The sequence below is a fragment of the Anthonomus grandis genome, chromosome 4, assembly GCF_022605725.1.
Source record: "Anthonomus grandis grandis chromosome 4, icAntGran1.3, whole genome shotgun sequence".
NCBI classification, from domain to species: Eukaryota; Metazoa; Arthropoda; class Insecta; order Coleoptera; family Curculionidae; genus Anthonomus; species Anthonomus grandis.
In genome coordinates, this window is record NC_065549.1 from 37,908,834 (window position 1) to 37,925,653 (window position 16,820).

Consider the following 16,820-nt stretch of genomic DNA (forward strand, 5'->3'; position numbering starts at 1 on the left):
TCTTACGATGTAGAATAGTAATATTTTGTATTTAAATAACCTGTTTAATTTTGTGTATAATGCATTATTAATGTAATATGCAACATGCAGAAAATCGCAAATTAGCTTAGTTTAATGTATAGGACGTTTATTAAACAAATGTAAAATACAATTTTAATTTAATATTAATCTCGATATTAATACATACTTTATCATAAATTTACCGTAATAAACGTTCATAAGTATTGTCGAAAAAGCAAAAATCATTTTGCTTTTTGTGTGACACTTTCTTACACTTTTTCACTTCAATATAAGTCTTTGGGTATATAATTTAATATTTGTTTTCTTTTTGGTTCACAAAACTGTTTAAATCCTCTCGCGATAGTACCCTCAGTAACCAGTCTGACACTTTTCTTTTAAAACTAATAAAACTTTCACAACATTTAATATCATCAGGGATTTTATTATATAGTCTTGCAGTTAGGTATAGCCAGCTTCTCTGTCCGCACATTTTTTTGCATTTTGGAATAATAACTTTACTTGAAGACCTTAAATTATAGTTTGTTTCGTTAGAAAGTAAACTTTCTTGAGGTTTCTTAAACGATCTTAAGAGCATTCTATAACAGAAAAGCTGTCTAATATCCATGACACCACTTATGCCATATAATGTATCCGATGGAAAAAACCTACTTTTGTTAAATACAATTTTAAGTGCTCATTTTTGAGTTATTTCTAAACCTGTAACATGTGAGTTTAGCACTCCTCCCCAACCAATTTTTCCATAGATCAAATGTGACTGCACTAATGAAAAATATAGAGTTTTTAATTGATTCGTTGACAGGAAGTCTTTCAAATAGTTTAATTTTGGCATGATACATCTAATCTTTTGAACAACATATTTGATGTGATGGTCCCATCGGAGGTTGTTGTCTATAATAATTCCCAAATATTTTATAGTCTTTGTCGCAGGTATTGCTTGATTATCCACTATTATGCCTTGACAGTTTATTGTTTTATCATTGGGAGAGAATAATATGCATTTGGTTTTTTCAAGATTTACAGTTAATTAGTTAAAATCAAACCATTTTTTAACTAGCGAAAAATCCCTTTCTGCTTGAATTAATCCTCCCATGTTGCATTTTGTTGCAATTGCATCCTCCGTCGATCTACCCTCCAAGAACCCATACTGATTCTCGGATATCAATTTGTATTTTTTTAAGAATTTCATGATTCTACTTCTTAGCACTTATTCAAAAATTTTTGCTATGTTTGTTAATAGCGAAATTGGTCTGTAGTTTATAATATCCAGTCTACTTCCAGATTTTAGCAAAGGAGAAATAATACCTATTTTTAATGGTTTTGGAAAATATCCCTTTTTTATATATTTATTTATTAAAAATGCTAATGGGTATGAAATTTGACTGTCTATTAATTTTAAGATTTCAGTACGTATACCATCAAAACCGGGGGATTTTTTTGTCTTTAATTTTTTTATAATCTTTAATATTTCTTGTTCAGTAACAAAATTGAGAAACATATTGTTTGCTATTTCAGGTTCGTTGTCAATAAAATTTTTAGGTTTTTTAATTTTTTTGGCATAGTTTTCCCCTACTGAGCAATAGTGTTTATTAAATACATCGGCTATTTTTTTTTATCAGATATAATTTTATTTTTTGATTTTATTTTTTTAATTTCCTGATTTTTTTGGTTTTTGTTACAAATTTTGACTGAATCCCATAGGCATTTGGTGTTTTGTTGGTTACTTAGTAATTTTTCAAAATATTGTTTTTTTGAGGCGGCGATGAATTTTGCAAGACTTCTTTTACACATGTTGTAATTTTGTTTTAGAGTTAAATTATTAGGAGATTTTTTTAATTCTTGATGTAGTACATTTTTACTATTAATAGCACTTAGTAGGCTTGTACTAATCCAACCCTTCCTTGGAATTTTTTTTTTGTTTATTTTAACGTTTTTTGTATTTTTTTGCATGATTTTTGTTATGTTATTTATAAAAATGTTCGTCATTTCATCTAAGTCCTTACAAGAGTAAAAATAATTCCAGTCTATTAAAAAGGAGTCTTGTATCAATTTTCCATAATTAATGTATTCTTTAATGATTTTATTTGGACAATTTCTACATAAATGGTTCTGATCTCCTATTTCAATGATAGTTGGATAATGATCCGATATCTTGTAATTTAACAAATAAGCTTTAATATTTTCAGAATTTTTGGATTTAACAAAGTAGTGGCCTAGACAGGATTTCTGTAAATTTCTCTCCCAAGTGCAAACATTATTTACGTACGAAACATAGGACTTTGCATTAAGAAGGTTAAGATATTCTTGAACATGATTTAAATCTTGTTTTTCCTTTAGGATATTAATATTAATATCCCCACAAATAACGTGAACATCCAACCTAGGCAACTCAGATAAATAATGAAGCAAGTCTGCATTAAAAACGTCAGCATCTGTGGACGGTGGTCTGTATATAGCAGTAATTTTAAAAGATTCATTTTTTTGTTGAGTTAGATCAATATCAATTAAATTTATATTTGACAATTTTTTTATTTCATATTTGAGGCCATTATTTGCAAAATTCGTCCTATGCTTTAAAGCAAATTGTTCAGGAAATGAAAAAAATGCTCACAGAACTACTAATGCATTATAATTTAGCTGTTTTTTTTTACTGGTAGCTTCGTAGGTACAGAAAAGCAAAACCACTAATTAGAAATCTAAAACGCTAAATATGTTGCTAAAAATAAATAAATAAAGTGCATAGAGAGAGTTTTGCAAATAAAATTAAAAAAATATATATCTTCTAGTTCTTCCCTTTATTAATCAAACATGATAATAATATTAAAACTAGGGTGAAAGCATAAACAAATCCTAATTGCGTTTATTTAACTGCATAAAAAACAAAGAAACATTTTTTCTAACAAAAATAAATGTTGGAAATTCAGTCAAAACAAAATCAAAATATAAATTATTCAAACAGGAAAATCCTCAGTTTGATTTTGGCATCCCTCCAACTTATCGTCTTCTTCGCGTGCAGCGGCAGGCTTTGTGAGATGACTTTTATAGAAAGTTAATTGTGGAAGACTCCTCCAATCGTTTCCGTAATGTTGAGCCAGCAACTTTTCAATTGTACTTTTGTCACCCTTCAATTGATTGCCTAATGGTATCTCTTTAGGCGATAGCGAGGAAACTTTGCAATTTTTTTTGCAAATACCTTTAGGTTGCCCAATATTAGTGCGATAATTAGGTTCGCCTTGCACCAGAACAGTACCATTATTCCTGATGAAAATGAAACGTTTTGCTTTATTGAAGGCAAAATGCCACGATGAGGGATTCTTCACTACTCTTTTGGTCTCTGCTCTCCAGTCGAATAGTCTCCAGTCAACCCCTAACTTTCGAACAGTGGCATGTTTTTTAATTATGTCATCATATTGACAAGGTTCGACAATTACTGGTGTCTTCTTTATGTCCTTTTCGACCAAACCAAAAACCCTGTCGGGAGGGATGAAGGAATGTCCAACCATCGGGAAAATCAGTTCCAGACATTTAATGTTTTTTGGCGCCCCTTCTTGAAGCCAGTGGGCCAGCATTGCCATCATTATAGTATTTTTATTTTGGCCGCCACACCCGTCGGCAAATAAATTTATTTTTGTTACGGAATTTTCAAAATTGAAGTTAATCAAAACATCTCGAACAGCCGATGTTATAGCATTAGAATGTTTCGGAGATTGAATTTCGGTCCATAAGTATGAAAAGACATTTGTGACTCTTAATTGAGTCTGGGAGCTACCACATACGACTGTGAAATTATGGTAATTAATTTGCTGGCTAAAGTAGGCAGATTGGTCAGGCAACCGTGGTAAGGCCAGATTCTTTTGACAATCAAAAGAAAAGGTAACTGTTGTTGGTTTAGTGTATTTAAGTAATTTGAAAAAGGTTTTTGCCTTCAATACGTGGATGCGATGTTCCACAATTAATTGATGCCTACCACTCGCGGATGTCATTGATTTAATCTGTTCTTTCGTCCTCAGGCAGAAAGAACAACAGTCAGTCTGTGGGGTCCCAAATGCAATATTGTAATTAGCATTTACATATTTTCTGAAATAACTTATTTTTACATGCATACCTTCCGGGGTTTTTGCCAGATATTGATTGTAGAGCTTTTTAAAAGAAAGGTCACAAGGTAAATACATCCGGACACTTGACTTGCTTCGGCAATAGTGCGATTCAACACACTGAATTGATTCAATGAATTGCTTTATGCTTTTTTGCTTGTCAATATTTTTTACACCTACTCGATCGCCACCTCTGCGTTCCTTTGGAAGAGCCCCGAAAAGCACAAAATTTCGCATTACCCTTTGAATTCTACCTTTACTAAAATTTGATATTTCCAAAAAGGCATTTCGGCATACCCTTATCAAGTGCCCATCCTTCAAACGGATATTGTATTGTATAGAAACCTGAGCGTGGTCTGTTTTACCTCTTTTGGGTTTGTTTCCCGTGCAGCAAGCCAGTATTCGCCTATCTTGTTCTATCTTGTCTTTAGATTCGTACAAGTACGCGTGACACTCCTTGACCTGCGCCATCGTTAGTGTCGTGCAATAATAAGGTTGTCCTGGTCGACCATCATGCTTGCAGGTCGGATACGTTGCCAGAGTCTGTGGTAAATGTCTAGAATAGAACAACAGGGATTAATTAAAAGATTCTATGACACATTAAAAAATGATATACCTACCGCATACGCTTGGCAACATTTCTTTTATAGTTTTCTGGCTGACGTTCTTTCTTACGTCCTTTCCCAGCAGGGCTAGGTAAAACACTTGAACTAGCATGTAGTATTTCCATAGCAAATAAGACGGTAAAATAATAATTGAACACTGAACAATATCAACAATCGTTGAAATAAGACGGACGATAACAACTAATATGACACACGCTGCGACTGCAAATAAGACGTAAAAACACATAAACAGCTGCAAAAAGTCACGTGAATATTCTAACGCGCGCTATTGGTTCAAACGCATTCAGCGAGTTTTGCAACTTATTTCGCGAAGCATAGAGCCAGTTTTGCAAATTACAAGCCTTTTTGATATGATATTTAGGTATCAAAGAGCCTGTTTAGCGCGGAACTGACTCGACCAAACTATTAGCTTTATAAAAATGAACATTTCTGACACAAAAAACAATTTTCGGTAAAAATGTCGATTAGCGAGTTTTGCAAATAATGGCCTCATTTATAACTGAACTTTTGACTAATGTATACAAGAACACCGTCATTTTTATTAATATTGCCATGATTGTAAAGCAAATCATATCCTGAAATATTTAAAATATCTGTGTTCAATATCTGAAAAGTTTCTGTCAATACTATAATATCAAAATTTACCTCAGTCTGTGACAATAAGAGCAATAAATTATCAAGATTTTTAACAGCACTACAGATATTTAGTTGAAATATTTTTATGGAATTATGATTAAAACATTTTGAGTTAATACTGTTTAAATCACTGCACAATATGGTTTTATACTCGTTAGCTTCAAAGTTTAATATATATGGATCCATTTTTCTTTTGTAATTAATTTAAACTAAAAACTTTATTTAATATTTACTAAATTAACTACTAAAATTTTACACTTTTATTTATTTTTTTTTCTGTCTTTCTTCTTTCCTTCCCCTCCTTTTTTTTTTTTTTGTTATTGTGCGCTTACCCGATTAGTTTTTAGACCTTGTTTTAATTCTATTTGCATCAGATAACGACGAAGTTTTGGTTTTAGTTAAAGGCTTTTTACTTGATATGTTCTTCGGTGTTTCTTGGTTGCTAGTAGAATTATTTGTGGATTCTTTGTGATTCGTGATTATTTTGTTTCCTTCATTTTTCCTGACTCGCTTCTCCTGTTGCTGCTTGTGGATCTGTATATCTTCCTCCGCCTTGTCTTTATTATTGTATTGTACTGTGTCTTCAAATGCTTCATCCAAATCTCTACTTACTGTTGGGGTAGCTGGAGCACTATTGGGACGTCGATCTAAAACGACATATTCGCCTTCATCCAGTTGTTTTGCAGTATATCCTACGTATTTAATGTAAAGTTTAAATCTTCTTATGTAACTGCTTTCATCTGGTTGTTGATTCCTTATAATTTTTAAATAGTTTCTTAATTTTCTCAAGTCCTCCTGTTGATTTTTGGTCAGATCATCCGAAATCCCAATTTTTGTTCCTTTTAGTTTCTTGAGATTAACCAGTACATGCTTTTTTCTTAAAAAACTTATAAACTCGATTTTGATAGGACTATTTTCGGATTTTCCTAACAAATATATATCGCTTATATCTCGTTCGGATATGTCTGTTCCTAGTACCTGATTCAGATCTTGACAAAGTTTAGAGACATTGTAAACTACTTCCTTATTAATGCCAAAAACAATAATATTTTTCTTTTTGCTTTTTATTTTATAGTTTTCAATTTCTTCTTTAAGAGAAGTATTTTCCACTTCAAGTTTTTTTATTTTTGTCTCTAACTCCTCCAATATACGGGATTCACTGTCCCTCATAGATTTTTTTAGTTCTGCTCTAGTGTTCTGTAGCTCAAGTAATAATTTGTTGACCGCTACTTCATCCATTCTCATGTACGGATGCTTTAACGATTCAGTACCGTCTTATCAGTGCAAGACAGTATCTAGTACCCGTGACCTTGCTGTTTTTACGAGGTAAATCCACGAATACGAACAACTGCACGAGGTATATACAGGCATTTATAATTGCAATTTGTTGCTTGCTTTGTTTCCAAATTCAAAATATGAACGAAGAATTTAATTCAGTAGCACTAATTTATATATTTGTTACTAAATTTAAACATTTATTTTACTTTTAGTATTAATAAATACGGTTTTACTTCGGAACGAATTTAAGCGCGACCGGTCTGCGTAAAGGTCGCCATACACCCATCAAATTTCTATAAAATTTTTATGACCTTTTAAACATTGTATTAATGTTTTTGACTGTTTTTGTTTTTGTTACTTTTCTATTCTACTTTCTTGTTACTAATTTTATTTAATTTCCTATTTTCTTACTTTTTATATTTAGTATAAGAAATGTATGCCATTTATGTCTTTTGTATCCAGTTTTGTATATATTTATTTAGTACTTGTATTTTGGTTTCTATATTTGTGTGTTTTGCTTTTTAGCTTTGTCTATAAAATTTTTTAAATGTTTTGACAATAAAGCATATTTGATTGATTGATATTTTTAATTATAGCGCTATAATTTTTATCTGTTAAGTACAACTGTGTGACCTAGTGGCTCGCCAATTGTAAAATAATGCATTAAAAAAATGTCTTTCTTCTTATTTCATTGCTCTGGGGTAATTTATCTCCATTTTCCGTTATAATTGAAATTTTTTTGAATAAAAGGTGAAGATTTGCGAAGCATAATATACTTTTATGAAAATATAAAAGAAGATTGCTCAATAGAAAAGTTTTCAAATCCTATTCTGACTTGTTATGTTATTAACTTCATTATTTTTATTTTCAGAAAATTTAATAAAAGCTATGATAATTGCTTTGAATACAAAATGAATGACAAGAGAATTTGCCGCCTATGCCTTAACATAATAATTACATTAAGACACGATGTGTCTAAAACAGGAATTCGGGAAATGTTGGTTATCATATTCCCTCAAATGGTAAGTGAATATTTAAAATTTTTTGTTGTAAGATAATTCTTCTTCTAATTTTAGAATACAAATCTTACAGAAACGATTGACGTCTGCCAGGAATGTCTTAATAGTTTACATTTCGCAGTAAGAGTTAGAGAAAGTTATTTGACTAAGATACAAGCTGGCCTTGAGAAGACTCTTGATAGTTTTCCACATTGTCAGATTTGCTTTGAGAGTGAATCAGATTTTAAACCATTATTGCATAAAATAAATCATTCTGAAATGGTTTTGAGACACTGCCTTAAAGTCGCTTTACCTGAACATGTAAGTATCTATAAATATGCATAGATAACTATATAACATATTAAAGCTATAAGGTATATGTAAAATTGGCAATGCATACATTACAAGCCGGAAAATATTTAGAGAGTATTGTATTATATTATAAATATGCCATTTAGTTTACAATTCTGTCTTTTGTGGTTTTTAAGATAATAACAAAAAATAGGATACAACATTTTATCATGAAAACATCCTGTTGTTTTAGAATTAATGGAAATTTTTACAAGCTCAGTTTTTTAAACCAACTTTTTTTATATAGACCCAAAGAGTAGTTTCGGTTTTTTGTTGAATCATCATTAACGTGTATGATATAATTAATTTTCAGATCCATAAAAAACTTGTATTTTGCTTGTCAAATGGGGTCTTCTTTTCCTACAAATAAGCATTAAATTGTGGTCAAATATACAATAACTATTATTTATTATAAAATTGGTAACAGATATGGTTAAAGGTAATTCTAGTATGAGTGACTTTCTAAGCTATTGTGGCTCACATCTATTTAGATTTCTTCCATCAAATCTCAGAAGTATTTCTAACATCTTTAAATGTTGTGTCAGTCCTGTGCTAGACAGTCACATAAAATATGTATTATAATGTCAACGTTTTTTAGCAAAAAATTACTTAATCTTCTTTAGATAATCTTCGAGCTCATTTTCCGTTCTGATTTGCCTTATCCGCGTCTGCCTTCTAGTTGCTTAAAAAGCTGCCTCATACTCTAGTCCATAGACCAAAGGTTCCCAAATACTTTTATAATAAGTTATTTTTAGAGCATGGTTAGTATCTGGATCTCAAACCCCGTCAATAAAACAATTTATAGAAATTTGTTCACGGAACTCTGATAGGGCTAAAGGATAAGCCAGATTTACTAATCGAGCAACATCGGTCCAACTCCAACCTATTAGAGTCCTTTCTCGGGTTGTTGTCTCCTGGTACATTTGTTGTAGAGACTTCACCGTATCTTATCTCTAAGATACGTATCAGTACATCGAATTGAGCTGATCCTCAGATGGCATCATCCCTAGTTTTTTTGTAGCTTCTCCTCTAAAGTATACCTCAAGATTGATTGTCTTTTCTTGTTATTCCAGCGATTTCCTCTAGCAGCGGCCTCAAACTGATTCAAGTAGGTACATGCTTTTTTGCTCTCGAATCTTGGCGGCTTCACTTTCATCATTATTTGCACTTCATGATTGGGATAAAGAGAAACCCATTTTACTTTCATCTATAGTTCTTAGATCTTTTTTTGTACTTGTCCCAATTCTTCTTCTACTATTGCTTCAAAGTTAGTCATTAATTATTTTTGATTTATCTCCAGATCTATTCTAAGTTATAAATCTCGTTCCTCTTGGTTTCTCTCACGTTGGTCTTGGTCCTTTTTAAGATTGTCTTTATAGGGTGTTCGTGTTTTCTGTCTCGTTCTTTCTTATGCTCGTCCAACTTCCTTAGTAGCCGCTCCTTCAATTTCTCGTATCTCCATCGTAGCTTGTTAAGACCATCCACTAATATGGGCTTCCAAATATCCTATACTTCTGATACCAATTGTAATGAAATTCAGGAACACACTTTTATTGGCAACGTCAAAAAGTCTAACCTGAATCGCGTTGGCTGTCATCTAATTTTTCGTTCATTGTTATTGCCAAAAAATACCAATAATTTTAAAAAGAATACCGACAGTTAAAGCAAGCAATCATATAAATTCTAGTAAATTTAAAATACATGGATTTACAATAATATAATCTAAATAACCTAAATCGGGTCCCTCAAATAAAATAAATTACTTAAAAACTAGACACTATAGACCTTACTAATAAATTTTTAACTACAAGTTACGAATAAAATAGTACAAAAGTTATGAGATTAGAGAACAGTTTACATATTTACATTTTCATAATAACATATATAGGTAGAAAAGTTTATAAAGAACCGGCTGCTCAATATGCGCACAAACCATTTTTCAACACAAAATCGATAGAAAATCCGGTGGCAGAGAGAAAAGACGAGCGCAATATATTTTCTCTCGCTTCTTATTAAAGAAACCGCAAGAACAAAGCAGCCGCCGTACTTCGTTTCTTTGTACCTGCCAGGGATTTAAAGCCTATGACGTAGCCTGAAGGCCTACTCAGTGTCGTCTCGTACGGGAAGTTAGTTAATCGTGTTATAAGGTATTTAAAATCTGTTGTGTAAGTATAATAAATAAGTATAATAGTGACATAGACTATAGTTTTTTTAGTTAGACTATCCAATTTTTATTGTAAAAGGTAAGTAAAATTGCGGAAATTTCAAATGATGGGTGGATAAATATTTGCAACCATATAAACAACATAGAAAAACAATATTTCGAAAGTCATCACCTTTTTGATGAAGCATTGGATTCTTTAAAATTTACAGTAAATACAGGCTCATCTGATGAAGAGATCGAATGGTCTTCATCGGATGAATCTGATTTAGGTTGTAATACACTATCTGATAGTGAATAAAAATATATAATATGTAAAATAATGAAATAAAACTTTAAGCTTATACCAATTTGCTTCTTTACACAAGTTGTTTAAAATACCTAATCCTTAAAAAAATGCGAATAAAGAATAATTTTCAGCTACCTATTTGAAGTCCTGTTTTAAAAATTAATTAGCGAACTGCATTCTCCTGTTAGTAAAACTATTTTTTATTAGACTTTTTATGGGCACTTCACAATGCTAAAAAATATAATTTTAATTTATCTACATTTTTTTAAACGAATCTCGGAGCAATTTAATTCAAATATATGCATTCTTAGTTGGTATTTCAACTAAATCAAACGCACTTATAATATCGCTAACTATACCTACTAAAATTCTAGGGCTATTTAAACTCTAGTACAAATAAATATTAATAATTTCAACAAGTGTGCCGCCTCCACTGTCTTCAGACCTCAACATAGTCATCTGACCCGATCGATAGAATAACGAGATGCGCGGATTTTGCCGCCTGTTGATGTCACCGGTTCTTTATGAACTTTTCTTACTATAACTTAAGCCCACTACGCAAAAAAAACAGATCAATAACGGTTAAACTTTGTTTTCTTGTTACATTGTAACGTTCTAAACCTTGGCACATATTCATGCTAGTTAGATCGTATTTACGTTATGTCTTTCAATTTAACAAAAGAACGGATATGTTAACAAATGGACGAGTCTGTTTTATTTGGAAAAGGTCTCAAAAACGTAACAGACTTGTTAAAATAAAGAACTTTAACGTTACAAGTATGTTATATCTTAAACATGAATATGCCAGCACATGTTTGTAACGAGAAGTGAAGGTAATCTAACGTTTTATGCATGCAGCAGATGCGCATTAAAGCTGTACCAGTTATATTGGTAAGATTATTACTTTTTTTTTTAATTTTGGGTTTTTTATTGGCTACGGAAAAGGTTTAATCTGTTGAAAAAACATTAAAATAAAAATAATGGAATTTAGTTACTATAAGAATGACATTGCTAGATTTAGATCAAGTATTATTCATCAATAATTTATAAATAAAATTGTATCTTGCTTTAAGTAATATAAAGCGAATTTTTCTAACATTGCAGAAAATGTTCCAATTCTTTTCAGTCAATGACTACAACCTACTAGTTACCATGTTTGTCGGGTGAAAGGCAGATTTTTTGACAGGTGACCAGAATCAATTATTTCTGGCGTTTAATATACTAAAATGAAATTTGCTGTCAGTCAAAGGCAATGATTGTTTAAAATTCAATACTGTTGCAATGAGTAATAAAAAATGTCGGGTAGAAGTTCGTATATTTCTTTATTTCATATAAAACGAGTTAATTATTATTTTCCTTTTTTTAAACATTGGGCAGCATGCCTATCGTCTATCGTCTATCGTCCATGACTATCGTCTTATTAAATCAAATCAAATCAAAAGTAATTTATTTGCCATAAAGAGTCAATACATCCCTAGAAACAAAATAAAGATAATATATTTAATATTTTAAATTACATCTTCTCCCGGTAAAAAAGGTCTGTCCCGCGATCTTCAACAACCGATACTCTTTAGCTACTGAGAAAAGAAGCCAAGAATGGGATAAACCCGTCAACTTAAAGTTAATTAATAAGAAAACTAATAAAAAAAAACACAAAAAAATCATCAAACTAAATAAATTATAACAGAAAGAATAACAACAGATTTGCACGAGTGTGTGCTAAGAATCAATATAAGTAATTAATATTTTAATATATTTTTATTTATAATATAATTTTTCCATAATAAATAAATATAAGCCTGAGGCTAGAGGGAGACGGAGGAAACGACGAATGATGGACGGGCCAGACAATTTTTGATAATGTTTACTTGTATGTATTTTAGGTCAAAAAGCAAATGCGTGCACCTCTATTGCTAAAAAGACAAAGAGAAGAAAAACCAAAGACAAGAGTAAAACAAAAATGTATGTACCTATTAGTTAGTTGCGAGCCTATAGTTGAGTCTGCAGGAGCATTCATTTCATATTCTTTTTAAAACTATTTAATGTAAAATATTTTATTATATTTGGAAGGTGATTCCAAATCTTCTACGCCCTGTATGTAAATGATTTTTGAAAGTTTGTTGTCCGGTGAAGAGGAACTCTATATAAATTAATGTTTCTAGTTTCATGAGCAGTGTGTGGTAGTGGTATTCAACAGTCATGCAGATACTCCGGTTTCCCAGTCTTGATTATTCTATAGACAAAGCAGTACATATGAAGCTTTCTTCTATTCTTCATGGTTAAAATTTTGTTATTATTTAGATGTGGAGTTATATGATCTCTATTGGGGATGTTAAAAGAGAATCTCATGCATGTTTTTTGTAATTTCTCATTTTTTTTATATAAACTTGTTATAGAGTCGGAGTATACCCCATCTCCATAATCAAATAATGATAAAATTAGAGTATCACAAAGGGAGTATTTAATTTTTGAGGATAGACAGTTTTTTAGGTGTTTTTTAGGTGTTTGGTAGACGGTTTTTTACTTCCGATTTAAAAGGAATGGGTTCGTTATTTAAAAAAATTAACATATTATTTTTCAGGTACTCCCTTGCTTGTTTACTTTGCCTTATAAGAATTGCCTGGGATTTCGTAGCATTGATGATATGATCATTGGCATAACTAAATATTATCGTTAAATCTTGATTTATTTTAAGATTGTCTGTCAGATCTTCACGGTTAATTGACATATAAAGTTGCGAATCGTCTGAATATTAGTGTAGTGTGCTATGAAAAAGACAGCTATGCATTTCTGCTACATAAATAGAAAATAAAAGTGGAGATAGAATTAATCCTTGGGGGACGCCTTTTATTATTGGTTTGTACTTTCATTTGTTTACTCCGGATTCGGTTGCAATTGACACGCAACACACTCTATTAAGCAAGAAATGAAAAAAAGTTTATTACGGGTTTGGAAAAATTATAGTACTACAGTTTTGCAAGCATCGTTTTGCGATGCAAGGTGTCAAATGTTTTACTAAAGTCTATCATTGTAATAAGTGTCAATGTTTTTCGTCCTCATTATGTTTAATGTCGTTAAGGACTTTGACCAAATACGATGGATGATGTCCTAAACTGCTTTCTTAACCCTGGAATGCTATTGTACGTAATATTTACGTGCGGACAGCATTGTTTAGCGTGTCACTTCAATTTTATTACCTTCTCCCACCTTAGCGCTCAGTAGTGCTTTGAGCGGTCTATCAGGAGTATGACAAGCCTGAACTAGTTCGATCTGTGTATTTACAGTATTGGTTGAAGCCGAATTTCTAAAAGCCGACACGTATTTTTTACTTAGCTATAGTATTAACCGTATTTTATTTAGGACGTAATTTTGACGTGGTTATAGTGATAAGCAGTATTAGATTACCAAAAAATATCTCAAAAAAGTTTAACAGATAGACAACCTGGAAGAGCTGTTGTACCGGAGTAGTGACTCTGACGATAGCGTAGCCGATCCTAATTTTGCTCCTGATGAGAACGACATTGAGGAAACGTTTGAGAATAACTTAAAAAACACCTTTTGTTACCCAGGTACTTTTCAAATTTCTAAAAGACGTCAAAACTCTAATATTGTTCAAGCTAGGTTGTCTACCCCAAGTACTTTGTTTTTTGCTTTTTACGCCTTTGAAGTAAGTTTGTTTTTTGTAACGCCTGATGAAGTTACTCACTCTAGACTGCACAGTTGTTCCACAGGTTAAAAATTTACTAGGCAAAAATGGTTGTATGTGGAAAACTTAACCTAAAAAGAGAGAAAAAATACCATCCATAAATATTGATCATGTGAGACCAGATCCAACACAAGAGGCTAAGGAATTGCTACAATCAGTTACACACTTTCAGTGATTTTTCCTTGATACACTTTTAAACAAAGTTTTATTTTACACAAATCAGGAAATTATAAGACAAAATAAAAATTATAAAGTGGCATCATAAACTGTATCTGAAACAAATCTGGTGGAACTTAAATCGCTTTTGGGTACATACATACTTTCTGCTTTAAAAGACAACCACTTATCAACAAAAGTTTGCTTTAATAAAACTTTTTCAAGCAAGGGACGCTTTGAATTTCTGACTGCGTAAAACAAGTTTCAAACCAGGCACGTACAATTAGTAGGGTTTAGAGGAAAATGTCCCTTTAGGATGTACATTTCAAATAAACTGTCAAAGTATGGTCTAAAAATTGTAATGTTTTGTGATGAGGCGACGAAATATTTAATCAACGCCTCACCATATCTGGGTAAATCAACAAATACATATAGTAAATCATTAGTTGATTTTTTTGTGGAGCAGCTTACGAAGCCTATTCATTGAACTACAGAAACGTACCATGGATAATTGGTTTACGTCTGTGCCATAAGTAGATCGGTATCCATTTAGTCTTACGGTAGTGGGCACTATTCGGAAGAATAAAGCCCATCTGCCACTACAAATAATAAAGAAAATAAAAATGAACGACAAGGAACTACAATTTTTGTATATAGTCACAAAAGTACTTTAGTTTCATATGAAGCAAAGCAAAATAAAACAGTAAATCTTATTTCCAGAATCCACACTAGTATTGGAAAAATTAAACCTGATTCAATTCAAGCCATATATTATAGAAACTTACAATTCAACTAAAGGGTCAGTTGATACCTTTAATTAAATGTGCCAAAATATGTGCACTAACCGTAAAACTAAACGATGACCTTTGAGTTTTTGTTTTTATAACATGATTAACATGGCATCTATTAACTCGTATGTAATATATTTTCAAAATATTATTTGGCAAGAGGGAAAAACCATTATGTAGACAAACTTATATATGACTGAACAAGAAAAATATATAGAACCTATTGCAGAGGATAACCAAAGAGAAAAAATTATTCAACTTGTCCTTCAGCTAAGAGACGTATGACAGTTACCTACTATCCCAAATGCAAAAAACCGATTTGTGAAGAGCTTCAAATTAAAATATGTCAGTAATGTTTTTAGTTTTTTCTACCTTTTTTATCCACGTTTATAAATTTTCAATATATATTTATAAAAACAGTATTTTTTCAAGTCTTTTATTTTCTGCTAATCTTTTTAAGAGTTTAATGTTTCAAGTATTTTAATATATACGTAAATTTTACGTAGCAATAGTATTGGCAGCCCATGAATTAGCGATAGTATTCCAGGGTTAAGCCCGACCGTTGATTGAGAAATTGGGAAGATACGTAAATGCCCTGCATTAAACCGTGCCCGTCTGTAGTGAGGGCCGGTGACGCGCGGAACGAGAAGGACTTGCTGCTTTTGAGCGACGCGTAGCGGCCAAGCGCGGCAATTCTCATTTCGATTCAGTTTCAGCTGAAAGAAAACCGATATCGGCCACCCAGGGGAGTTTTAGCAAATGCATAATCAAATTGTTTTCTCATGAATCGAAGCGCGGTTTATCACTGTATAAAACAATTTTTATACTGGGGTTTAGTGTTGTTTTTTGTATGAATATAAATATGTATACCTACCTAGAATTCGGCCAAAGTAGCTTGGCCTCTGATCTTGATGTGCACAATGGTTTGTAGTTTGTACCATACAAATACCGTATCTTTAATAATTTTATTCGCGCATCTCACAGGCCAAGCTACTTTGGCCGAGTTGTTGTACATAGTTTTTACGATTGACACAATAATATACAAATTTGTGTGTTTTAAGTCGCACAATATAATATTATTATTATTATTATTATTATTATTACGTTTTAAAATTTGCTTATTTAGCCAAAGTCTTCTGTAATCTTAGAAAATATTAGCTCATTTTAATGAAGATTTGGGCTAAAGTTGTAAATTAATAAAACATCATAAAAAAAATAAATTAGTACCTATTACAGTTTATATTTTTTATGTCAAGAAATCGGATTTTTTATTGCCTTTTTAAAGATATATCGCACTTGCATATTGGAAACAAAAATAAATTTAAATAAATAAATAAATAAATAAATATGCCTTTTATTTTTAAAATTACATAAACATGGCTGAGAAAAAAAAAACATTTTTAAAAAGCTGAAAAAAAAACATTATTAAAAAAAAAGTAGCATAAACCACTGGCGCAGTCTAGCTTGAAGAGCTACTCTACTGAACCAGAAGCTATACTTTACCATCAGTAAATAAATTAGGTAGTTAAAAAAAAAAAATTATCTTAGGCAAATTAATTAGTAAATTACAATAAATTATTAATTAAATATTACAATTAGAAGAAACTAGAAGAAACTTGCATAACAAACATTAAATTTGCCAGAAAAATTGCACAAATAACAAATAACAAAAGCCACTAAAAAAAATCTCCATTGGTTTGCAAATTAAATAGATGTTCC

The 16,820-nt window shown here is 31.3% G+C and overlaps 2 protein-coding genes across 2 annotated transcripts in view; one reads left to right on the forward strand and one right to left on the reverse strand.

Annotated features, from left to right (window-relative positions):
* Window positions 1-2,796: 2,796 nt before the first annotated feature.
* Window positions 2,797-4,903, reverse strand: LOC126735241 (uncharacterized). The gene is made up of 2 exons (XM_050439189.1): window positions 4,733-4,903; window positions 2,797-4,668 (listed from the first exon to the last, which is right to left on the reverse strand). Exons 1-2 carry the CDS (start codon window positions 4,840-4,842, stop codon window positions 2,970-2,972), a joined length of 1,809 nt encoding a protein of 602 aa, XP_050295146.1. The 5' UTR covers window positions 4,843-4,903; the 3' UTR covers window positions 2,797-2,969.
* A 1,777-nt stretch (window positions 4,904-6,680) lies between these two features.
* Window positions 6,681-16,820, forward strand: part of LOC126735240 (uncharacterized) — a 45,240-nt gene continuing 35,100 nt past the window's right edge. Inside the window, exons 1-3 of the mRNA XM_050439188.1 lie at window positions 6,681-6,700; window positions 7,524-7,674; window positions 7,729-7,971. Coding sequence (XP_050295145.1) covers window positions 7,564-7,674; window positions 7,729-7,971 — 354 coding nt within the window. The 5' untranslated portion in view covers window positions 6,681-6,700; window positions 7,524-7,563. The remainder of the gene's footprint in view (window positions 6,701-7,523; window positions 7,675-7,728; window positions 7,972-16,820) is intronic.